Here is a 26,775-nt window from a genome sequence, read left to right as displayed (position 1 = left end):
GGGTTAAAAAAATCATCCAACCATTTAAATTGGAAACTGAGCTGGAAACAATTATCATCCGTAAAATTGACAAGCTGGCATATGTTAAAATTCGGCCTATCATTGTGTTTATGCGTACCAGGACTGATGTTAACGCTGTCGTAGCTGGATGGCATGATTTGCTGACTGGTATATCAGCTGCGATGGACCTGACGGCCACCCAAAAAATTATTTTCTAGTACCTGCGACGAAAAGTTAAACTGTTTTATTATACTAGTACCGACAACAACAATACCGTAGAGCTAATTAAGAGTGTACCTACACTTTGCACCATAAACCTCTAAAAGAAAAAGAGAGGTTTTTGAGCCTCAATTGAACTAGATCCTTCAAAAAACTAGGTTCTCTTATAATGCATTATCAGAATGTAAATGGCCTGCACACTAAGTTCTCTGCATTCCGTAACAATGATAGGCTACTTGTACCTGAAACAGATGTCATGGTGGTCACTGAAACGTACCTGCATAGGGGTTTAAATGATGGTGAGTCAAGTTTTTTGATTACGTGTTGTACCGAAAGGGACATATATCCAGATGGCTCTACGAGTCTTGGTAGTGGTGTCCTTATAACAGTGAATAGGCGGTTCGGTAGAACTATGCTAGTCTTTGATAAGACTTTTGAGCAGTCATTTGTTAGTGTAAAAGTGCCTGGTTTCTTTTGTATGATTGGAAGAGCCTATTTGTGCCCCAGATTACCGTTGGCTAGCTACCATCGCTGTATGATTACTGTTAAGACTATATTCAATAAACACCAGAGCTCAAATATTGCCCTGCTTAGAGATTTTAACTAACACAATACAACTTGGGATAAGTTCTCTGATTCTATGCAAATTTGCACGGATGGTGATGCTTTGATTTGGAAGAGTGCTCAAAAGATGGGTCATCAGGTGTCATTGCTGGGTCTTTGTCAACTTTTTTCAGTCCACCCACTCAGGGTTACACGTTTGATCTCCTGCTCACTGATTTACCTGGTGCCGCTATTGGTTGTCTTCTAGTACTGGATGAGCTGGTTTCATTATATTCCAGCGTGTTTCAAGGTCTCTGGTGTAAGCTGCTCGTCTGGTGTTGCTGACAGTGTGTACTTTGACTTTAGTGCGGCGGATATTCAGGGTGTCACTGAGTACATGCAGGGTGTAAATTGGTCTTTGTTATTGGGCAGTCGGATGTCCAATCAAATGTTGATAAGTTTTTATGATGTCCTACAGAAAGTTATCAACCTGTTTGTTCCTAAAAAGCGGTATAAGCCAAGCACATACCCTGCATGGTATTCTCCGACCTTAATTAATTTTGTAATTGTGAAAAAAAGAATGCATAGGGCTTGGCTGCAGTCTGGTTAATTGGATGACTTGATTGAGTTTGAGCGTTTGAGTGCTGTATGTATTAGGATGTCGCGTGAAGGTTATGAATAGTACATAAATAAAGTTCAAAATGAGATGTATAAAAATATTAAAAAATTTTTGGAAATATGTTAACGAGATGCGCTCTGTTCAGGATGTGCTTGCTACCATCACCCATTGTGCTGCCTCGGTTGCTGTTGATAGGTCTAATTTGTTTTCTGATTACTTTGGTTCTGTTTTTAGTGATAAAGTTGATTGCCTTGACGCTTCTAATCTTGAAGCCGATGCGGTGCCAGGACAGCATAACTTTATCGTTCCAGGAGGCAGTGATTGATATAAAAATTAATACAAATAAAGGCCCAGAGTTGTGTCCATCGTCCTTTATAAAGGCTTGCAATTCTGTGTTCTTAGAGCCTCTTATGATCCTCTTTAACCAATCGTTGGCAACTGGTTATATGCTGCAGTGTTGGAGATTGTCTCAGGTCATTCCTGTACTTAAAAAAGATAAAAAAGCCTGTGTTGAAAAATTATAGGACTATTTTTATTTTTTGGCACTGTGGCTAAGTTATTTGATGAGCTTGTTTTTCTAAGAGTAAGTGATATGTCAAGTCATGTATTGGTTGATGAGCAGGATGGGTTCGAGAATGGGCGTTTTACTGTAACTAATCTACTGATGTATTGCGATAGTATTCGACAGGCTTTGGATGTCATAGCCCAAGTTGATTCAATTTATATTGATTATGAAAAGGCGTTTGATTCCATAAACCATAAGATACTAGTCCGAAAATTATATAGAGTTGGTCTTTTAGGTGGTTTATCTTATACCTTACTGAGCGTAAGCAGGTTGTTGTTTTGGATGGGGCTGTATCTGATGGTGTAGTTGTTAAATCAGGAGTCCGTCAGGGGTCACACTTGGGCCACTCCTATTTCTTGTTTGCTACACTGATATCAAGGATGTTACACATGGATCACAAATTCTTTTGTTTGCTGATGACATCAAATTGTATAAATGTATACATAAAGATTCTGATTGTCAGATATTGTAGCGTGATCTTGATGCGATTGTTAGTTGGAAAGAAGCCAACGATCTTAAAGCCAATGTAAAGAAATGTGCTGTGATTTTGTTCTCTAGGTCTACGGAGGTCGTATTTCATGACTTTGCTCTGGATCCCTTATCGGTGACAAGACTTACTAAAATTCCTGATTTAGGTGTCCTCTACGGGGACTTTTTCACTTTTGATAATCAAATTAGCTCTGTCTTGTCGGCGGCATACAAGACCTTAGAATTTTTTATGAGAAGCTGCAGAGATTTTACTAATGTGAGCATACTGGTTTATCTGTATAAAACTCTTGTATTGCTTCCAGATCTAGAGACCATATTCAAAGTAATTGATGTATGAGATTGAAAAAATACAACATAGATTTTTGGAATTTGTGTCTTTCAGAAGTGGGTTTCCCATGTTCGTCAGCCTCATATCTATTACGACTGTTGTTTTATGTTTGGATTACTTGCAAGAAATGTTGATTGTGTGTCGGTCACTTCATTATGATCCGTACCTCAAGATTGTAATTTTACTTTAAAAAATGTAAGACCTTTGCTCGAAACCAATACAGTACGCAATTATATACACAGCTCTACGTTGCCTCATCGAAGGAGAGTATGGAACTCTCTTCCTGATGAGATTAGAAATGCGAGTAATATTGTTGCCTTTAAGAGGCGGCTAATGCAGTGTGCGGGGCGGTGGTAGACGTGATCGTTATTTATAAGCGCGGTTGGTAGATTGTAACCTGGCGTTACCACTAAATTTTGTAATGTATTGTATACGGCTCTTGTCCGTTGATTTTTCGAATAAATAAATTAATAATTTCGTTAGAAAATTCGTGGCTTTAGAGTTAAGGCTCTTATGAAGTGTTTTTTAATTAAATTTTTGGGACGAAAAATACGAACGTAAAAACACAAAGTATTAACAGTATAAATAAAATACGAATTTACGATAAAAAATACGAACATACAATAAAAAATTGTATTAAAAATATAATTATTAAAGAAATACGTTTAGTGTATTTCAGATAACTTTCAACTCGAAATCGTCGTCAATTTTATTTGTAGTAACTCAGAGCGTGGCTCAATAAACTCATTTAAAATGATTTTTTTTTTTTTTTTTTTTTTTAATGGAAATTGATACTCAAGGTACGCACGCCTTGTACTTCATTCATGAACCACAAAATTTGAATTTATATTATTTTATAATGTTAAAAATGAAGTAAAAATTATGTAATAATTATAATAATATTGAATGTATAAGAAATTACATAAGTTGATAAACTACAACGTGTTTACATTTTGAATTTAAAATTTTCCGCCGTCAGCCTTTGTTCGTAACTATACATTGTAAGGCTATGTATACATGAAGTCTTGAACTTACAGGACTATTCATAAACCCATGGGAGTGTGAGTGAGAGAGTGTACATTTTTGCTTCTGTGTTTCGGTTTGTTACCGACAGAAGCTGATGGCTCGAAATTCGAATTCGAAATCAGTTTTGCTATTTTTGTATCATCCATGGATTATTCCTAAACATTAGTGGTAAAAAACTTGATTTCTTTATGTATAATTTTATAGTTAAAAATTTACAAAGCAAATCTCGCGTGAGATGGTTAAAAGTTCTCCTAGATCTTATCAGAACTCATCAAGGGATAAAATGGATTTAAATATGTATAAAAATGATTTATTACTCAGTAGACTCTATCTAACGAGAAAATTACTGAGTAAAAATTTAGCTATCCCATAACATTTTTTTTACTAAAAGATGTGACTCAAAATCATTTTAACTATAAAATATCACTTTACTACCCTAACATCAAAACATAATTACGTTCGTAAAGTAAACTACGTAGAAAAATTAACGTTAGCCATTTTTAAATCCTGATTTCGAAGTAATGAATAGTTTTACTTTTTTGTAAGTAATTAATATTATTGATAATATAATCAATTTTGTAGACCTAATGGTTTTTGTTGTTGTAATTCTACTGTGAGAAATTTTAGTACTGTCAAAAATGATATTGCATACAGAGAATTTAATGTACATAAGTATTATTATGCACGTACAACACTTAAGTGTCAATAAAAAAAAGACATTAATCTGCAAAAACGTTTATTGAAACGTTTTTTACGCAGTCATTTTTACATGAATAAAAATAATGATAAGACTAAGGAAATAAGCCAGCGACGAAGTAATATTACTAACCAAGTTAACAGTTGACGATAGAATGCGAAGTTAAAACTTACTTTGTTTTAGTCTCTGTTAAAGGCTTACTTTCTTTTGGTATAATCATGTTAGTAAGAAATGATTCACTTTTCACATTTTTGAAATACTGTCTTACTATTTCTGAGTTTGACTTATGTAATTCCTGGTCGTGAAACTCTTCAAGTTTGAGTTGCTGTACATCTGAAGTTGATTCCTGGTTTTCCATACTTTTTTGAATTGTTTGATTACTTGTAGATAGTAATTTATCAAGATCACTCTGCCGTATTTGACTGGATAAATATTGTGAGACCACAGAACTCCAAAGTGCATTTGGTCCACTTCCAAACATACACAGTTGAGCTTCTTCTAACTGTCCAATATTATTTGAATGTTTTAAAGTATTATCATTGTCATTTCTTTGCTTCATATTTTTTTGTAATTGACTTTTACGGGATGAATCGACTTGCAAAAAAAATCGTTGCGATTCCCTAGAAATTAATTTTTCTTGTTGTTGTTGTTGTTGTTGTTGTTGTTGTTGTTGTTGTTTAACTTTTGAGATTATACTAGTACCGTTTTTTGATTCCGAACTACTTAAGATGTTTAACTGCTTGCTCTTATTACACACATCGGCATCACTCAAAGGTAGAAATAAAGTTTGTTTATCTTGCATAATATAATCTTCAAGTATTTTTTCATTGAATAATTTTTCTTTAGCAACAAATTTTTGCATACATTTTACATGATTAACTTCAGTACTTTGTAATAAAGATTTTTTCATCCCTGTTTTAAACGCAGAAGACTGAGCTAATTTTAGTGAGCTTAGTTGTTTTTTAGGAGACAAAGTACTTTTAGATTCCTGACTTATAGTATTTGTAAACATTTCTAATTCAAATATCTGATCTTGCTGTGGGGAGGGTGCGTCGATAATGTTGCCAGATAAATGATCTTCTAAGTTTATGTCAACTAAGTGTTTGCAAGCGATGCTCGAAGAGATGGAAGAATGGTATATTTGTTTTGGTTCAGCTGACACCTTGGAAGTAATGGGTTGACTAACCTTAAATGGTTCAAGTGTAGCAAGTTCATACATCTTTGAAGCTTCATTCTCCAATTTTTCCTGACACAATAGTATCTCAACACTTGCAACTTCATCCAAATTACAATTAGAACATGTAGGCGACTCATACTTGTTAGAAGAAGATTTTTTGTCACCAGTACCCCCACCACTTTCGGGGGTTCTAATTACTAAAGGAGAAGACGTCTTGAAAATCTTAGGAGTTCGTGTTACAAAAAACTGAAGCAGCCCTAGGCTTATCTAAACACTGCAGATGTGTTGGTAATGTCTATTTTAGTTTCACAACACAGTGATTAAAAAAGCAGCCTCACACTTTTAAGGTGCGATTTGAAATTTCACTAACAAACTGTCCGAAGAATCTTCTTGACAACTATCTTAAAGAGCCCTGAAATAAGGAAACAATAATGCATTTAATAAAATTCTTTGATTTTTATTGATTTAGTGGTTTATGAAGATAAATCACTGAATTTTAAGATTGTATAAAATCTTGTACAAAATCTATATAAGTTTTTAAGGAAAGTTACCTTAAAATAACAGATAATTACATATGAAATAATACTTATAATAATAAATTTAGATTGGTACACAAATCGTACAAAAATCCTCATTCAGATGCAATGAAGAAAACAGTTGGAAGATAAGAAAATCGATTTTTCTTTCTAAAAGTTACAATAATAAAGAACAAAAATCATTTCTCAAAGTTTAAGTATAGTAACACAAATAAACTTCACAGAAAAGCGGGGTAAATAACAATAAATGTATTACAAAGCTCAGATAATGCATACCAAGATTATTGATCTCAAATTTAAAAAAAAGAGTATTACGCCTTAAAATTGTTAATATTTGTAGTATCGGTACACATTGGTATGCTCTTTCTTCTTTTAATTACGAAAAAACGATCAAAAAGCTTGTCTGAATGTTTATTTTAAGGCTCAGCATTGTGTCTGTAGATGGTCAAGCGGACTAGCTATTTTGCTACCGCATGACTAGTAGTCAGGTACTCTTCGATTCTTGACTGCGGCACTTTCTAATTGAATTAAATGCAATAAATGAGAAACTACTCTCTCCATTTTATAATTAAAATATTGAATAGCAACGCAAAAAGTTTTTTTGAGTGTCATATCTGTCGATTCATCGACAAAAATTAAAACATTTGATTGTCCAGAATATTAACTACTTTTTAGAATTCACAAGCGCTCAAAACATTTTTTATCGAACTTGCACATTTTTCTATTTTCATGCCCATTTGCTCCACAATTTCTGGGTTTTTGCAAAGCTCCTGAATAAAAGATAATAAGTTGTTTACAAGATTAATCAGCAAGTTATGCCCTGCTATAAGAGGGCTATTTCTAATTCAAACTTTTTAACTTAAGTAATTATATTATCAAAAGGAGAATCATGAGGGGAATTAATTTTTTATTATTCAATATTCACCCTAGTTTGATGTTTTTCTGTTGCAACGTGCCTAATCAAATCTTGCCTGTTACAGCACGTGACTTTGATATTACAAATATAGCATCGAGCAGGTTTCTTAACATTTAAAACATCATGTAAAAGCCAATCTCAAAACAAAGGATTTACTAACCACACTAAAACAAAAATACAACTACTCTTTTTTTTGATGCTCCAACATTACTGCTCTTTTTAGATTTTCGCTTGAAATTTTTATTCACACTGTAAGACATGATTTTGGCTCTAATATTGAAATATTATTTAATAAGAATGATAAATGCAAGCGTGAATTAAGCAAACGAAAATTGTACACGACTGTCTAATTAACAAGTGAAACAAACTGCCTTACGAACTCGCAAGATTTTATACTATGCCAGCAGTTGATTATCTATGTATTACGCACGATACTCAGTATTTAACACTTACTAAATCAAAAATATAATAAACATAATAACACTAGTATAATAAACATAAAAGTATAATGAACACTAATACCTTGTTACTAATATAAAATATCAAAAAATATTTACGAAATACTAACTACCTTATGATATCCGAACCTGCTTCCTCCGAAGGCAGACGCTAAAAGAAAAAACATAGCCCTCCACGCTGTAGTACAGTATTGCATATATGTATACTTGAAAAACAACGCACATTGCGAAATCAAAACAAACAACCTCCACGAATACTTAAAGTGAGCCGGGATTTTTATTTTACGCTGTCTGTAGGCGCACTTTTTCTTCTCATACCATGCAGTAGTTTATGATGACTGCTACGTTTCTAAGGATTTTTAACTCCATAAATATTGTTGTCGATGAGTATATAAATTTTGCCAAGAATTGTAACGACTAATTTATTTATGTACTAATAATGTACGACAACACAAATTACTTATGACTGAATCAAAATCACGCCAAATTTTATTCAGAAAAAACTTCTTATTTATTAATAAATCTTTTATAGTTACTCAACTTTTTCAACATATTTTTTGTTTAAGTCAAAGTTTTATTACTCCTACCTTCGTAATTAAATTATTTCTTAATTTTTTCTCGAAAAAAAAAAACAAAAAAAAACGTGTCCTAACACTTACCGCAAGGTAGTTAGGAAAGAGTATCTTCTGATTCAAGTATTTTGAATATACATTTAACTTAATGTCTGATAATTCGTTCTTGTAATAATAATAGTGAAAAATAAAAAATAATGATAATGATAAAAAGTGCCGCAGTCAGAAGTCGAAGAGTACCTGGCTACTAGTGCTACGGTAGCAAAACAGCTAGTCCGCTCGACCATCAACAGACACAAGAAGTTAGAGCTAAAAGTAGTATTTAAGTTTTGCGAAGTGGGCAGAGCTCAAGGGGGTAATCGTGATTTTTCATTTTCTACAGAATTGAAAAAAAAAAAATTATGAGACACTTATTTGATCACTATGTTAAGAAGCATTGTCCCAAATTTTAGAAGGCCTAGCTTTATAGTTTATGAGATGTTGTAATGTTAAGTAGCACATTTTGCCAAAAATCTGATGAAAAAGAAGCAAACAGATGACTATACTCGAACTGCGCATGCGCGAGTACATTTACTCATAAAATTCATCGATCCGGGAAGAGAAGGGTGTACAATCAGCTTGGATCTTGATACACCAAATTTTTAATACGTATTGTACCACGATAATCCCCTTAAGTAGAAGACAAGGCGGCCCACCATCACTCCAGCCTGTCTGGTGAGAGAGAGAACACGGTTCTTCTGCGCTTGCTCTGCTAGCCGAGAACACCCAGGAAAAGTCTTAGGTATATCGCAACATTGGGATCGTTTGGTATTAACAAATAAGTCGTAAAAATCTAATTAATTTTTATAGTTATCAATAAACTTTAGAAAAACCGTCAATTACATTGGAAAATGTAAAATGTAAAAGTTGCAGCCTTATAACATTTGTAATATTTAAATACAAAAAACTGGTATTATAACAAACAGCTGAGTTATAAATTAAAAAAAAAAACCAAGAAATCAGCATTTTCATTTTTATTGAATAACTAATATTATAATTATAATAAGATACTAAAAATACACTAAAAATTTGTTTAAGTTATGCAGATGTAGTAGTCTAAAAATAAAAAAGATATACTGGGTAGGTACCAAACAAAATAATTTGCAACTAAAATTTTATTGATTTTCATTTTCTGTAAAAATTTAATAGTGAGCGTACATTACTGTTCTAGATTTTGTGTACTAAGGTTTTCCTGTAATTAATATGAAAAAATGAAAATTTCAGTTATTTTATAATAAGTGAATTTTGCAGTTAGGCGATTAGTTCGAATCATCAAGCGCGCATTTTGTGCACGCCCCTTAATACTCACAGATTTGACGGCACATCTCACCTACTGTTAGTCCTAGACTCTTTATTTTTAATTTGGGGTAGGTTGTCAGTTTATAAACAACGACGGAAAGTATATGTTTATAAGAGGGTCCGAAAAATCATGTTTGTTACTTTTTAATTCATTTAATTTAATAATACTGACATGCATAATCAAATGTTTTGATTATGCATTGAACTACTGTATTTATCAATACATACTGAAAGGTCTGTTGAAGAGTACTGTACAGAGTATACCTGTAGTCTACTGCAAAGTGCTTTTAATTCAACCATGCACGATTCGAGGTCCCATCTCTTTATGAAAGCTAAAATGGTTTGATATGTGAATTTCATGCAGAGAGCATTCTAGTAAAACTAGAAAAGTTGTAGAAGAGCTTTTTTGCAAAAACAGAAATATATTTCAAAGCTGTATGCGATAATGATACTGTTTTTATGGTAGAGCAACCACAAATCAAATAGTATACTCTATACAGTATAGCGCGACAATCATAGGTAAAATGTATCAATAAATACAGCATTGCGTTGCACAATTATACAAGTACTATGAAATAAAATCGAAGAAAAAACTAAAAATAAAAATGCTTTGAATACTCTGATAGATATATATTTTTTTTTTAATTCTAGGGCCAACAAAAGGAGAGATATTAATAATCATTTCGTCGTCACAGATTGAAAGAGATGTTCATAAAAACTGCGCTTAACAGTTTGAACTGGCATCCGAGTCGCCATTCACGAGTAGGCTTGTGGAGGCTTTGTTCTGTCGAACAAGAGTAAGGGTCTCCTCTAGGTTTGCTTACATCAGTAGCCCAGTTCAGATCTGGATTGTGCGTTCCCTACAGCACTACTTAAAACTATTTATATAATTCGTATCATCTTGTAACATGTACTCACATGACTTGATTGAAAAGTGAATTCTTATTTTTTGTTGAGACAATTATTCAACTTTACACACGGATGATCTCGAGACGTTTTACAAGGAGACTATCAGGATAAGTACCTAGCGTATAATCTTTTTGTTTTCGCGGCTTTGTGCAAAAAGTCAGTAGAGCTTCCGGGCCGTCACAAGCAACTTAACGTCGAGCTAAAAACACCGGACTTTTATCACGACATCCACGTTCTATCCTTAATGATACCTGTCTGAACTGATACACGTGCTCATTGTCCAGCTTGTGTGTCATACTTCACCAACGACTCTTGTCTGCTATTGTACATCAGCTATTCAGCAGACATCGGTGTCAAAAAGGCTACAGGTATGCATGCGCAATAAAAAGTAAATTTTTGCTTGTACACTGTTACCACTATTATGTGATCTTTTTTGTTGGGTCCATGCGAGCGTTTAGCTTTGACGCCACTTAAATCGGCTTTTGCTGTGCACGTACATCTTCTAGTACATATATGTAAAGATGCGTTGCTGTATTGGTTGGCACCAAAAATCATGACTGTTCGAGGAAGTATTTACTTACATTGTACTTCTTACATTTTTGCGAAAAATTGATTTTTGTTTTAATCATACGCTGTCCTCCAATGCATACGATTCAATTTTAAGCATTTTTACGTTTCGTGCATCGGTGTTATTTTTTTTAAATCAAGCTTTTTGTTAAATTGTGGACGCTTGTGCATTTTTAATTTTTACTTCCGATTATAGTTTAAACTTGAGTCAAAAATGTATAGCAGTAATCTAACTGCAGTGCTCTTTGGAACTTATCAACTTTTACCGGCACACCTTACTTTATGCCACTTTTCTATGCTTACACACAGAATTCGAAAAAGAATGACACGAGAATCATTGACTGGTCCATTGAGATTATTAAGATTTTGAGAAGACCAAAAGTGACCTCATCAATCTTTGCACCCTCGCTCACTCTTTTAGAAATGTCCCAACATATCTCATCACTGATGTACCAGACATTACAGGCACACCTGTCGAGCAATTGCACGTCAGAGGCTGGAAAAATTTAGGTTTTTCTCTCAAATCTGTCGGCCTCACAGCTGAAGTATAGTGCTTACGATCAAGAACTAACGGTTATTTACGAATCGTTTCAATATTTCGAATACTTATTGGAAGGTTGACACATAAAGAACGTCACTGACTACAAATACCGGATTATCGTGTTTCAACAGAAGGCTAACAAAGCTTCACCTCGTCAATGTCGTAAAATTTAGTTTATTTTTCAGTACTCTACAGATATTAAATACCTGGCTTAACAGACAAGGAAGGGTCCCTAAGTGTACCATACCGATTTTAAATTGTTTTGTAATATTTTATAGTACTAAAAACAAATATTTAACATATATATTTTCTTATGTGCTAACTTGTTAATTTGAGGGGTGAAAATCACAGCTAAAGTTTACCTGAAAACAGGTTTTTTCTAATGTGTCAAAAACTATAAAAAGGTCTTTAATATAACTAACACCAAATTCTTGATTATAAAAAAGTTGCTGCTATGGACACAACTTTGACCCGAATAGGTGACAACCCCAATTTTTTTGGGGTACATGTGCAATTTTTTAGAAGTGTCCAAGCCTACACGCGAAAACTCTACACGCCCATGTTAACCAATACGAATCAAATTTGTACAGATACACTAACAGTGTGGTGTGTAGAGTTGTCGCGTATAGGCTTGGATCTTTCCCCAAATATATGCTATTTTTTAAATATAAAAATGATTAAACTATCTATCTACAACAACTGTCATCAAAAAAAAATAATTAAGGTTGACGTGTTTCGATATTCACTAATAATAAACTTTTTTCTAAATCGTTCTACCCTTGAAGTTATTTTTTTTATTTCATCCTCAAATGAAAAATTATATTCTTAAAATATTTTTACAATTTTTAAATATACTTGTAGACTTACACATTAATTGAATATTTTTCAATAAAGCAACATTAAATATCTCTGAAAATTAATTCACTTTACGATAAACTATTGCACGTTGAAAATAAATAAAAACTGAAAACTCTTGAGTGATGAATTTTATTTCCAATACATTCTACAAAATTATATAATAATTATTTAGAATATGCAATTTATCTGATGTAGACCATGCGATTTATGTACATCGGTAATTGAAAATTGCATAATTTTCTAAATTATTGTCTAGGATGATAATTACGAGGATGATAATTTAAATTAACGAAATTTAAATTTAAATATAACTACAAAAAATTGTACTCGATAGCTGAAGCCTTTAATTGGAACAAGGTGAAATCAATACATGATCCAAATGAAGCTATCAATATAATTGTAAAATCAATACAATGCTGTTTAGAAGAAGTTAAATATAAAACAAATACTAATGGCAAAAAATTTCGAAGTTTGCCGAGAAAAAGTTGGATTACTAAGGCCATTATAGCTTCTTGTAAAAGAAAGGAAATACTTTATAAAAATATGAAAAAAGATAAAGAAAATAATCAGTTACAGACTGAATATAAAAATTATTGTAAAGTTTTAAATAAAGTAATAAGAACAGCGAAAATAAATCATGAAAAAAGAACTATTGAAAAAAACTGTAATGATACTAGACAACTGTGGAAAATAATTAATTCTAAAATAAGCAAAAAAGATAAAAAAACCAACAGTATAGGTAATATACTAAATGAAGATAAAAAGATACTAAATGATGATATAGATAAAATTGCTTTAATAATTATTTCTGCAAAGTAGGAGAAACATTTAAAAAAAATATAAATAAACCTATAAATCAAACTAGAAAACTACCACCAATAAACAAAAATTCAATTTTCTTATCACCGACAAGTACTAGTGAAATACAAACTATAATTAAAGAACTAAAAAATAAAAATGGTGGGATTGATGGAATCAGTGCTACAGTACTCAAAATAATGTCATTGTACATAAGTGATACACTTGAATATATATTTAATTTATGTATCGAAAAATCAATATGGCCTGATGCCTTAAAAGTTGCAGAAGTCATACCGGTATTAAAAATCGGTACTAGACAACTAGTGTCAAACTATAGACCAATATCTTTAATATCAAATCTGTCAAAAACATTTGAAAAAATAATATACAACAGGATATCTACTTTTATATCAAAAAATAAAATAATAGCGGACAATCAATTTGGTTTCATTAAGAAAAAAGGCACAAAAGATGCATTAAGCTTGATAACTAAGACTGTATACGAAAATTCAAACCAAAGTATTCCTATAGCTATTACTTTTATAGATCTAGCAAAAGCTTTTGATACAGTAAACCACACAATGTTATTAGAAAAACTATATAATTATGGTATCAGAGGTAATTCGTATGAACTTATCAGAAGCTACCTTGACAATAGAACGCAGACAGTTAGAATAGGACAAGTAATGAGTAATATAAGCACAATAAATATTGGAGTTCCTCAAGGAACTATCTTAGGTCCACTGCTATTCATATTATATGTAAACAATTTATTACTAACCATGCCTAAAGACTCCATTATGTCTTATGCTGATGACACTGCAATTATTGCTAAGGATATTTCATGGAAAAATGTTGAAATAAGAATAAATAGATACCTAGATCAAGCAACTGACTGGCTTGCTTTAAATGAATTATCTCTTAATATAGACAAAACAGTCTTTATTACTTTTGGAAATTACTGTGATAGTGTGCCAACGAATTTAAATGTTAAAATTAAAGATAAGAAAATAAAAAGAGTTAAAAGTTGTAAGTATTTGGGATTAACTTTTGATTATAACCAAAAATGGGATTCACATGTTAATCACATTAGAAATAAAACAAATTATCAAATTTTTATATTTTATAAAATTTTGAAATACATGCAAAATGATACGCTAATGAAAATATACTATGCCTTTTTTCACAGCATAATAAATTATAGAATAACTGCTTGGGGCGGAGCTTATAACAGTTTAAATTTTTTACAAACAACTCAAAATAGACTCTTAAAAATTATTAACAAGAATAAATTTCAAACACGTAAACCTCTCACTATTAAACAATCCTTCGCATATGAATCTCTGTGTTTATACTTCAATGAATTTCGTAAACAGTATCTAACCTCCAGCAGCGTTACGCGAAAAAAACTGATACAATTACCAAAAATCTTTAAAACTGTTAGTACTAAAAACAGCTACATATGTGCAATAAAACTTTTTAATGAACTACCTACAAATTTAAAAGGTTTAGACATAACTAAAAAAAAAAACTAGAAATAAGATTAAAAAATGGATATGTTCAAATATTTTATTATGATATATACATTGTTATTTGATTTCAAAATTTATTTCATAAAAATATATATTTCATTATCTTAATCAAATAATTAAAATAACTAAAATAATTGTATAAATGATAGTACGCAAGTCTATAGATTTAATTACATTGTATTGCTCTAGGTATAAATCTAGTATGTAAGATTTTTGTAGTAATAATTATTATATGTTTTTTTCTTTTGTAAAAATTATGTACCAGCCTGCGAACAGGTAATTGATTTACCTCTGTAGGATGTGAATGCAGTTTATGCTTTGCAATGTATTACTTACTACTTTTTTTGTATACTCTAGTAATAAATAAATAAATAAATAAATAAATAAGTAGAACAATAATGATATTTATTGAAAAAATAATTCGAACATGAAGATTATTTACACCATGAGCATCGAACACTTACAACATAATGAGTTCCCTGCAATTTTACAACATATGTAACATTGTAATCAAAAACAAAATTTATGGATTTTTAAATTTTTTAGGATGAGAATCTGTGTAACAACTTTTATACCACGAATATTTAAAGAGATTTATGTATCTCAGAAAAAATATTTAATGGTGCACTAAAGATTAAAATTTAATGATATTGTTTCTTAAATAAAGATTGAATTCTTCAATGATCAATATCACGCTGTCCGAAAAGTGTCTTACATAACTTTTCCAATCCCTAAATCCAAAAACATCTAGCGGTAGTTTTAACCTGTAGTTCTTTTTGAAATAATTTTCCAAGTTTTTTTGTTATTAGTAGATTTTACTTTTCTTACGGCTGAATAAAAGTGTCAACTTCATGAATCTACCAAAAGTACGCTGGATAAATTAATAAACAGAAAATATACTTTTTTGAGCCATGTTTGGCAATAATTTTAAGTTTATTATTTATGTATTAATTGATTGAACGGAACCAAGTCCCTTTACATGGTAATTATAAAATTTTTGTTTGTACAAACATAAACGTCCACTACATTTACGGCCAAAAAAAAAAATAAGAATTTTTCATAGTATAAACTACATTTTTGTTTTAATTTTGTTTTACAATTCTGAAGAAAAAGAAATCACATGTACATTGCAAATAGACATAGACAAAAGTAGTACAAACTACATGTATCTACATAAACTTCAACACGGATCATGCCTTCAAACTTAACAATATTATCAACTGTTGATCCATAAAACTAAGAGTTCTACGCCTTTCTCAATCTTGCAATCGGTGTAAAAAACAAAAAATTTTTATGGTACGTATCCTGAACTTCTAGTGACTGGCACCAAATATTGTAGTCAACAAATCTCGAAACAAAATAATCTGTTAAATAAGGGTAGTTCAATTGACGATGCGCCAAACCAGATAATAATCATTGAGGTCATGACCAGATTGCACAGAACCAATTTTCAAAAAAGAAGCAACATAAGTGTAATCGTGATCACAATATCTCTTACGCCTTCTACTTTTACATGACATAAATCATAAGGAACTATGACTTGCTATTTCAAGAATGTTCATGGGGTTCGGATAGAATGGAGTCCACACTACTGAACAATAATTCAATATTGGCAATACTAAGGATTTATATAAGTGTACCAGCGTTGTAGTATTTTTAGAGTCAGACGCAGTTTTAATAAGAAAACCAAACACTTTATAAGGTCTTGATGTCACCCGGACCAAGTGCTTCTTAAAGTTTAACCGACGGTCAAGAGTACCACCGAGATTATTTATAGATTCAGCTGTATTTATTATTGTATTCTTATAATTATGATAAAAAATAAACGTAATTGTAACTCTGAAAAAACTGATAAGGTGACATTTATTGATATTAAATGGTAGGTGATTATTGAGGGTCCATTTGTAGAATGAGTTTAAGTCCGATTATAATTTAAAAGCAACAAAAGGAGATTTATTCATACTGCAAATTTTTACGCCATCTGCATACACCAAACAGCTGGCAAAGTTTAGATATTGGTTAAGGTTATTTATAAATAAAAAAGGTCTACTATGAGAGCTTTAGGGAACTCCAGATAAAACCTTGATAGGCTGCGAAACAGCATTACGAAAACATACAAATTGAATGCAATCAGTTAAATAAGAAGCAATCCAGGTATACTCTACCCTAATGCCCATATAGAGAGTTTACCGAGCAACATATCCTGATTATCACAATCAAAAGCCTTTGAAAAATCAGTATAGACTGCATCAACTGAAAACAAATCATAAAACGATTTATGAATAAAAGCAGTCAGAGATCTTACCCGCAACTATCACGTCAAGTATTGTGGAGACCGATCTGACCACTAAAACAGGCCGATAATTAGTAACATCCCTTTTATTCCCACATTTATGCATAGGTTGAATATACGATCTGTTCCAGCAGTTAGGAAAGAGCCCAGTGCAAATAGAACGATTAAATCACAAAATCAGCAACAGAAGAACTATGAAATACAAGTTCAAGTGTGACAAATAAGTTTACAAATTTCGCAAGTAATCTTTTTGAAGGTTTACAATCAATTTCGAATATAATGTTATAATTTGTTAGTTACAATTTTTAAATTGATATCCATTATTAGAAATGGATAATCAATACATACATGTGACGTATTAGCTCCACTTGTCATATGAGCTTGTGTATATACACATGACGTCTTGTATAAATTTGATGAATGAATTGCGTTTTTGCTTATAATATGATTCGTCTGAGTCAACTGTTTATAGGGATGTAACATGTTTATAACAGCGTCTTGTATACTAAAGAATTTGGGGTTTGTTGTATTAAAAAACTGTTTATAGTCCTTTACATATCAGAAAAACCTTTTTTTGGGTAATTTCCACACCTTTGATCGACGAATTAGCACAGAAGAAGAAATACGTGTTTGAAATTTTTTTTAGTACTACAACGTATCATAAAATGATCGAAATCTGTGAGGCACAGCTGGGGATCCTTCCTTGTAAATGCTAGCTGAGAATTGAACTTGGTCATAACCATATTCGCCTGTTTTGCTACTTGCCTGGCAAAATTTTGCGCTCTCCAGTCCTAAAGACTCTGCGTAGAAGGCATTTTTGATGAATTCTATGCCATTTCTCACCTTGGTACTAAGATTACTGACTAAATAATTAGGCAAAGGTATGTGTGGCCTTTTATGCATTTTAATATCGAAAATTGATGTATCGGTTGCCTTGACTGCCAGCAACCAAAGGTATCTTACCACATCGTAAATGAGATAAGTCAATTTATTGTTTTCGTTGGCCACAAGCTGTTCCTCTCTAAAACATACACACATCTACTGTTCTGGTTTTCAAGAATCTTGAGTCACTCGCGTTGGTGTCTTAAAGTTTATTGCTACCAAGATGCACAGATCGAACATGCAAGCAGTTGCCATGTGCCAAAATAATTTTAACTGAGTGAAACATTGGACGTATTCCAAATGACGCAACACTTGGGTGTCACGCGACACATTAGTATTGGTTTTAAATAGGACTGCGTGACACTGCCGCGTCATGTGGAATTCTCTCATTAGCAACAGTTCTTCCAAGTCTTCAAACTGCCGTTCAAAACGATACTGGAGCTTCTTTTGCTAAATTTTCGTATGGAACCACTCTGCACGTTCCGGAAACGTTTCTTGTTCCCAACGATTTTTCTTCTAAACTTCAGATTGTTATTCAATTCTTTTCTTAACACACGAGGAAACTCAATCCAGGGTCATTGAAACATCTGCTAGCTCCACTACTCAAAGCTATACATATAGCTCTAGCTAATTCTTGTTATTCGTTAAGACAAGGCCTTTCTTAATCCTGTCTTGCTTCTACTTCCTAGTCTCTTTTTCTTGAACGTTTGTGAACAAAGTCTTAGCAATTTTATTCGCTCCCATTGGTTATGCCAAAATTTTTTTTCATCCACAGAAAAATTCCAACAACAAACACAAGACAGACATTGCTGGAACTTTAAAAAATATTGCATGCAGATTGTCAGATCGTTTACTGTACAATTTTTATAATATTTAATTTAAAAAAAATATCAATTGAACATGTAACCCAATAAAGGCATTACAAAAAGTCGAATAGTCAGGAAATGATGTGTAGAATTCTCCTTATTTTCTTTGTATACTCGAATTCTGTTAGATAAATATTATAATTAATTTTTGAATGGATTTACTAGTTGGTTTTCTAATAAAATAAATAAAATAAGACACAAAAGATCGTTTTTCTCTGAACTTTCTCACACTAACTCTGATAAACGTCCTAAGTTAAGCGAAAAATAACTTATGAAAATATCGCCATTTTTATAGGTTTGTACTTTAGCAACTCTTTCACCACTTACATCATTTTTTCGAGCGCCCTTTACTATCTATGAAAAACCCTTTACCTCATGCAACATTACCAATGTGAAAATAATCCAATAACCACTATACCAACTTTTTACTTAAACGATCCTTTTACGCTTTTTTCTCTACAACAACCTAACTACCCAACTTTCCAAACTGGCATTATATTACCCCTTTCCCACACCCAGAGCGCCCAAAAATTCTACCCTCAGGTTGCACTGAAGTGAACAGCCAGCCACAAAACTTAAGAACAAACCCCAGCCAGATTAATTTTTTTTAAACTTAACCTGACCGAGAATAAAACCCTCATACCTCTAGAGCAGCTGTAACTCAGATTGACTCTTAACTAACTGAATTACAAATGTTCTTACCATTTATATTATACATTAAAATAATTCATTACTCAAGCGTGCAAAATTAAGGGCGGTGATGTATGACCAGTCAAAAATTTTTACAAAAAATTGGAATAAGTAAATTTTTAGTTGCAAATTAAATTGTATAGAAATTATTTAGTCAATGGTTTTGATTTTTGGACACCTACTTTAGCGTGACTTAAAAAACGTTTTAAAGAATTTTGTGAATTCTACTATTATATTAAGATTATTTAAAAAAAGAAATTATGCCGATTTCTTGGTTATTTTAAGACTCAAATACTGGTTACACCTCAACTATTTGTTATACTTCCATTGGCACATTATGCACGGAAGTAAATTAAGGATTTTAAGATTATCTCTCTCGAAAAAAAAGTGACGAAATACTTTCAACAGGGTTGGCACGCCCGCCTTCGGGCATACGACCCCAGCACTTAGCCACACGCGATCTCAGTTAGGATGTTACCTTTCACTAAATTTATGGTGTAGTTCGTAATTTATTTTCAATTTTAATATTTATTTACTGTTTGTTCATAAATTTAATTTAAAATATTTAATTTAATACATACATTAATAAATTTTTTATCATTTACACATTTTTTGTCGAAACTTTGCAACGATATTCTTTAGTGGCAGGTTTTTTAGGTAATAAGAAACAATTTGATTTTTATTGAAGTGAAACTTCTTTAGGCACGCCTTATATAGGGAGTTAAGCCGTTAAACGAGCTAGCGAGCGAGCGAACGCTACCGTGCACATATGTGTCTATATATATATATTGTCTGGACATATACCAGGGCTGACTGCGCCGCAGGCAGGGGATCTGTTTGTCTGTCTCCATTCCTTTCTCTTCCTTCCTCTCACATGCGCACAATAGTGAGCCGCAATTACTTTATCTATATAATATATGATATAGCTTCTCTCTATCTCTATACTTCAAGTAGATGTACCTTTTTTTTTATATTATAGTGCACTAGTGCAACACGTCCTCCTCTGGGCACAGTGGGCACTCGGTACTTTGGGGACTAGGGATAGATGTGGATGGAAAGGGTATAAGGGGAATCCGTTCCAATTGGCCAGGATAACCAGTCCTGTAGGCGGGAAAACCACTTGGGCAACACCCATCCCGGAACGGCCGATGTATTGCCTAAGTTCTGAACAAATGTCTATATAGTCTAGACCTGAACTTCTGCAGAACTTCCGCTCACGTTGTCGTTAAAACAATAAAGAGACAGTCAATCGATCCGAAAAATCACTAGCGCAAGCGAACGGAATAATAGTCGAGCGGTCACCCATCCGACTACCAACCGCGGCTTACTCAGCTTAACTTTCCAGATCGACGAGACTGCAACTCTACCGTTACGCCACCGTGTCAATAGTAGGTATACCTACTGCTGCATAGTGGAAATCGTAACGTGGGTGTAATACGGGCTAAACTGGGCCTCTGTTACAGCGAACCTACTATCAGGTAAATAATGTCTGACACAAAACGTCACTTGATCCCTTTGAAGTCTTAGAAAAAACATAGTAAAAATCGTTTTTTTTTCCTATTTATCTTTTTATACGTATATATGTATGTAAAAAACATGCGTAAAATTAAAAATATGCATAATACGACAACTTAACTTTTGATAACAAGAAAAAAACGCTGTATCCCGAAAGGAGAGCAAAATTGGCTAAAGATAACAATTTCTATGGGTGTCTTAAAGGAGATCTACATGATCAAGGTGCACAAATATAAAGGGGTTGGACTATGCACAAACATAACCTCAATTATTTCTGTTTTGGACAGTATCTTGAAAAAACGAGTAAAAAAAGTTTTTTTTCTATACTATTTATGAAAAATTAATATGGACATTTTCAAAATCTTCTAGTAATTTTTTTCACAATATAACCTCACAAAATTCGAAAAACAGTCATATCTCGAAAAGGAAGCTAGATAAACACAAAAAAACTATTTTTAAAGGATTTGCGAAGGGGTACTGCGTGATCAACGGGCGCAAACAGAGAGGGGTTGGACTGCAGACAAACATAACCTCCATTTTTCGATTTTTCGACTGTATCTTGAAAAGATTAACTCAAAAAATTTTTTTTATTTAGTATGGCATATCTGGAGATTTAATACGGACGTTAACAAAATCTTCGAAAAATTTTTGTTACAATATAACTACTCAAAATTAGAAAAACAGTTGTATCTCGAAAGGGAAGCCAGATAGGCCAAAAATAATTCCACGTATAGAAAATAATTATTGAGGTGCAAAAATATGTTACACGCATTCATACAAATGATCGTTATAATTCTGAAAACAATACGTCATATCTCAAAGGCAAAGCTACAACCTTCACATGCTACCTAAAATTTGATTCATTTTCTGTTTTCTACAATGTATTATAAGAAAAATAATCACGTGACAAAAACCTATATTCTTTTTATTAATTTTGAAACCAGTAGAAATTAGTTAAGCATGGGTGACTTTGAATATTAAATCATAAGTAATTATAGAAAACAAATAAAATGAAAAATTACAGTTTTCTAATGGAAAATAGCGATATATCTGTTATTTTTCTTAATATCAACAAGATATAGTAGATTATTTTACTTTTATGGCAGCCAAAGTTTTAATAACTTTTTATTTGTCGGAGACAAAGATTCCAACAAGAATTTAATGTACACAGATGATGTCATATCAAATGCACGAATATTTATTTAAAAAAAAAAGGAATTTTTGCCCCGCGTAATGGGATAAAAGTACCTTCTTTAGGCGCAGTATCGTTAAAATTTTTGTTTTATTTTGTATTACATAAATAACAATTTGTACATGTATTACATACTGTAACGGCGTTGCCACACAGTGGTCTCAAAAGCTGAAAAATGGTCAAAATTCGTGCTTTCCCTGGATTTTGACTCCAAACAGTTGATTTTGGGCTTATTTTGTTCGTAGGAGAATTCTCTATCAGGATCCGTTTTCTTCGGATGTATAACTACTTCGTATATATATATATATATATATATATATATATATATGTTTTTTAGCTATATATAGAGCAATTTTTGATAGTCAAAATACTCTGGACACATAATACGTTGTTCAAGCTTACTGATTCGTACAAAATTTGTATCCAGGGATTTTTGGGGTCGCTGATCACGAATCTGAGGTCAGATTGGTCGATTTCAAGATGGCGGGCAAAATTTTCAAAAATCAACGGAATCGTACCTAACTTGGTATACGGGGGTTTTCGGGGTTGCTGATTACAAATCTAAAGTTAAATTTGCCAACTCCAAAATGGCGGATCCAAGATGGTGGATAAAATTTTCAAAAATCAACCGATTTGAACCAAACTTAGTATACGTTGGATTTCGGGGACGCTAATCACGAATCTAAAGTTAATTTTTCCAAAGTAAAAATAGCGGATCCAAGATAGCTTAAGAAAATTTTGAAATTAACGAATATACATTTTAAAAAATACTATCGTATACTACACAAAATTCTTATCTTGCTATTTTTGGAATAAAATTTCCATTTAAAAAAAAATTATGAATTTTTAAGATTCTTAAAGCTTGATACTATCGCATATTTTGGTCTGAAAAGCATAAAAAATGCTCGAAATTCGTGGTTCCCCTGGATTTTGACTCATAAAAATTGATTTTGGGCTTATACTGTCCGTCAGATAATGTCCTACAAGAATCCGTTTCCCTTGACCCGATCGCAGTAATATTTATATTTACTATATATGTTGCTTCAGGTTTATGCGAAATACCGAATTTTGTTGTTTTTTTAATTATCAGAGATTAAACAGTATAACTTAGTTGGATATTGACTGTTGTTGCTATTTGTTATTTGTAAAATGTACCTATGTCAATTTTATAATTTGTATGTACACACACACACACACACATATATATATATATATATATATATATATATATATATATAAGCTGGTGTGTCTTATAATAAATGCAAAAATTTAAAATCATCTAATTGTAAATAACATATTCCATCATTGGTCTCAAGCGCAACTCCGGATCAGGGCCACCAAACGAGAGAGCCAAGAACGTTTGGCCTGGACGACCATACTATTATTACACCTATATAATCAGAACGATATGTATACATTGTTACATGTATATGTCGTTCTAAATATATAAGTATAATAATAGTATGGTCGTCCAGGCCAAAGGTTTTTGGCTCTCTCGTTTGGTGGTGCTGATCCGGAATTGCGCTCGAGGCCAATTAGGTACACATTATCTGAACAACTATATTTTTATGTGTTCGTAGACATATATGTATTCGTACCAATAGGTTTAGCAAGGTTAAGCCTCATCGTCTTATTTTCTTCAACTTATGATTGAAGAAACATATAGAGTATAAAAATTGGCATATTGTTCTCTTATGCTCATCATAATTATTTGAAGGTAAGTTCTTAATCATATATATGTGTGTTTATATATTCATAGTTGTATATATATAGATATACATGCATTTATATATACTTTCACAGCAGTAGATTTCCTACTTTTTAATGCTATTTGCTGTTTACAAAAACAACTATTTTTATTTAATAGTGTATATGTGTATATATTTATATGTATACATACATAGATACATGTATACGTATGAGTAGGTGTGTCTTGTTATAGCTCAAAAAAATTTTAAAACACATCAAAAAGTAACGTTCTTATGGGGTTATGGGGTTTTTGTTGATAGAACTCATGACAATCAATTTATCCACATAACTGGCCCAAAATTACAAAGTTTCATAAGTTTTTGCTCGTTAACAGTACAATTTTAGGGTTACAAGGCTAAAAGGTTAAGAGGTTATTGTGCTGTTAGGTGGGCAAGATACATAATTTTAAAGTATTGGGTATCTGAGTGAAATGGTTCAGAAACAAGAAACATTTTCATGTTTTTGGACGATTTTTGGGGTTATGAAAAATCGTGACGAGTTGGGATCAAATAGAGGTCAGATTCGGATTCAGCGACCCCGAAAACCTCTTGTAGGTGTAGTGTAATCCGATTTATATTAATATTTTTTTACAGAAAATTTTAACGTTTTTCAGCCGAATTTTGAGGTCATGAAAAATCTTGCCGTAATGGGATGAAATAGATGTCGGTTTCGGATTCGGCTACCCCGAAAACCTATTACTTTTATATCTAGTGAATTAAAATGTACGGATGTATTTATTTACAGTCTAACGTTATAAGAAACTTCTAATTTACTTTACTAGTGTGGTGTCAGTTCCGGTGTATGGTTGTTGTTGAAAGAAAACATTTTTTTACTCAACTCAATGTTTAACATTTTTTGTCTGTCTACATTTTTTCTTCGTGTAATATTTATAAAATAAACAAAAATTTTCGAACATTGAGTAAAGTAAAAAAGATCTTTTCTTTCATCAACTATACACCGGAACTGACACCACGCTAGTAATTTTAAAAAGTATTTTATATTTCTTATGTACATGGGAGAGTTATGCATGTGATGAATACTAGTCCCGGTAGTAAAGCGCAGCCAAAATATGCTTTAACTGAATTAATTAGCGACTATAATTTAATCATGAGTTTTTTAAGGGTAACTATTAAGGATATTTTGACAGAATTGCATCATAACAAGGGTTTGTCATGGGAAGAACGAAAAACTTGTATCGTCGACTATTTGATAAAAAAGTGGGGGCTTGTTGACAGTGTTGTTTTGCGACAAAAGCTGGAGAATGAGCTATGCCATAAGTTTTATAACAACTTACAAAGAAGATTGGATAAGTTGCCAAAAAACCAAAAAAACTTGTTTGGATGTACTACATAGATACAAGAATTGGGCTAAGGGACTATTTACTTTCAATAAAGATAGTCACATAGAAAAAAGTGCACATCCACGAACACGTAAGAATTCAATAAAATTTATAAAGATTTTTAGAGAATTTTATGTCGTTAAAATAATACATACAGTCTGTTAAAAAACTGATATATACTTGTGATCTTTAACAACGGAGCAGTCGTTTTTTGCCGTATATATTATTAGAGGCCTGTATTTACATCTCCGAATCTATCGAGCAGCAAAAATAATTTATAATCGATTATTTCTTGTACATGCAAAAATTTTTCGGATCGATTAATATTGTACTGTATATGAATGTATGCATTTACAGAGTGTATGAATTCGTTATTGGGGCAGTTGTTCCCAACATCGTTGAAATCCAAAAAGCAACGATACTTTCAGAAATGCTGATACAATCATCAAAGAACACATGTGCAAAATTTCCGATCGATTTATTACATTACTTCGTCAATTTTTTACCATCTACTTTTGAATTAATAATAATGAAAAAAATGCTGTTTAATTTAATAATAAATTGTTAACTGTTACATTCTTATTATTTACACAATCGGTTTACGGAGACAGTCAAACAGTTCCCTGCTCAGATCTTTCCCTTGTATTATTTTCGACTTCACCATTATTTATAATCTGTACATGCGCTTGACCTATATATTAGAAACAACTGCTGTTACAGTTATTTTGCTGCAAGGGTAAAATGTACGTTGATTTGCAACGAATAATTTCTTGTCCACATATCACGTAATGTCGCAAAAATAAGCTTATGTAATGATTTGTTACACTCCTTGCCACGTTTCGCCAAGATTTATATATCATATCCATTGTAATTAAGTGCGAATACAATTTTATTGTTTGATTGATCGTACTAACGATATTTTAAATTTAGAGGCTTATTGCACATTTAGATTGTTCCATGAGTACACGGTCAAAAGTAACACGACTAGTATTGTTCTGAAAGTCTTAATTGAAGATGTAAATAAGTTTTTTCATGCGCAAAGTGTCTTAGATAACTGACATTGGCTGATGTAAAATAACACTTTCGAGGAGCTGTATAATTATTTCCGACGACTTGTGCTTTGAAATATACCAATGTCTGAAAATGTACTTCTCTCACAACATCCCATACTTCTTGCAGTTGCATGTAATTAGATAAAATAGCTGTTTTCATAAAGGTATCACGTTACATATGGAAAACCACAACTCATGTGTAAAATGAGAATTACTTGTATCTCTGGCATTGTATCATGGAATAATAAAAAATAATGTATAGATGGTACAGTGGATCGACCTTGCACTACCTATTCAGAATCATCACAGAGAAGCCGTGAAAGAAAAGTTTTGGCTCTTAATGATAGCGTTGACGATTATGAATGCTTTGCACTCGCAAGGAAAAAATTAAAAAAAGACAATAACTTATCTGGTACTAAGATTTTCCATAAAATTTTCTGTCCAGAAACAGCAGATAATATCCATAGATTAATTAGCAAATCTAAAAGCAGAGAAATAGCACCGGA

At 32.1% G+C, this 26,775-nt stretch overlaps 1 protein-coding gene across 7 annotated transcripts in view; it reads right to left on the bottom strand.

Annotated features, from left to right (window-relative positions):
* The window catches only part of upSET (SET domain-containing protein upSET), a 485,572-nt gene that overhangs the window by 412,984 nt on the left and 45,813 nt on the right, over positions 1–26,775 (bottom strand). For 6 of the 7 annotated variants that reach the window (XM_089595068.1, XM_089595072.1, XM_089595071.1 and 3 more), the window contains exon 2: positions 4,660–6,075. The exons of the other annotated variant lie outside the window; for it this stretch is intronic. In XM_089595068.1, coding sequence (XP_089451194.1) covers positions 4,660–5,705 — 1,046 coding nt within the window. In that variant the 5' untranslated portion in view covers positions 5,706–6,075. The remainder of the gene's footprint in view (positions 1–4,659; positions 6,076–26,775) is intronic. 7 annotated transcript variants of the gene reach the window in all.

Source organism: Copidosoma floridanum, unplaced genomic scaffold (genome assembly GCF_036245765.1).
Source record: "Copidosoma floridanum isolate Cflo_tuat_1 unplaced genomic scaffold, Cflo_Japanese_pri ptg000024l, whole genome shotgun sequence".
Taxonomy (NCBI): Eukaryota; Metazoa; Arthropoda; class Insecta; order Hymenoptera; family Encyrtidae; genus Copidosoma; species Copidosoma floridanum.
This window is presented reverse-complemented; position numbering and strand designations above follow the sequence as displayed.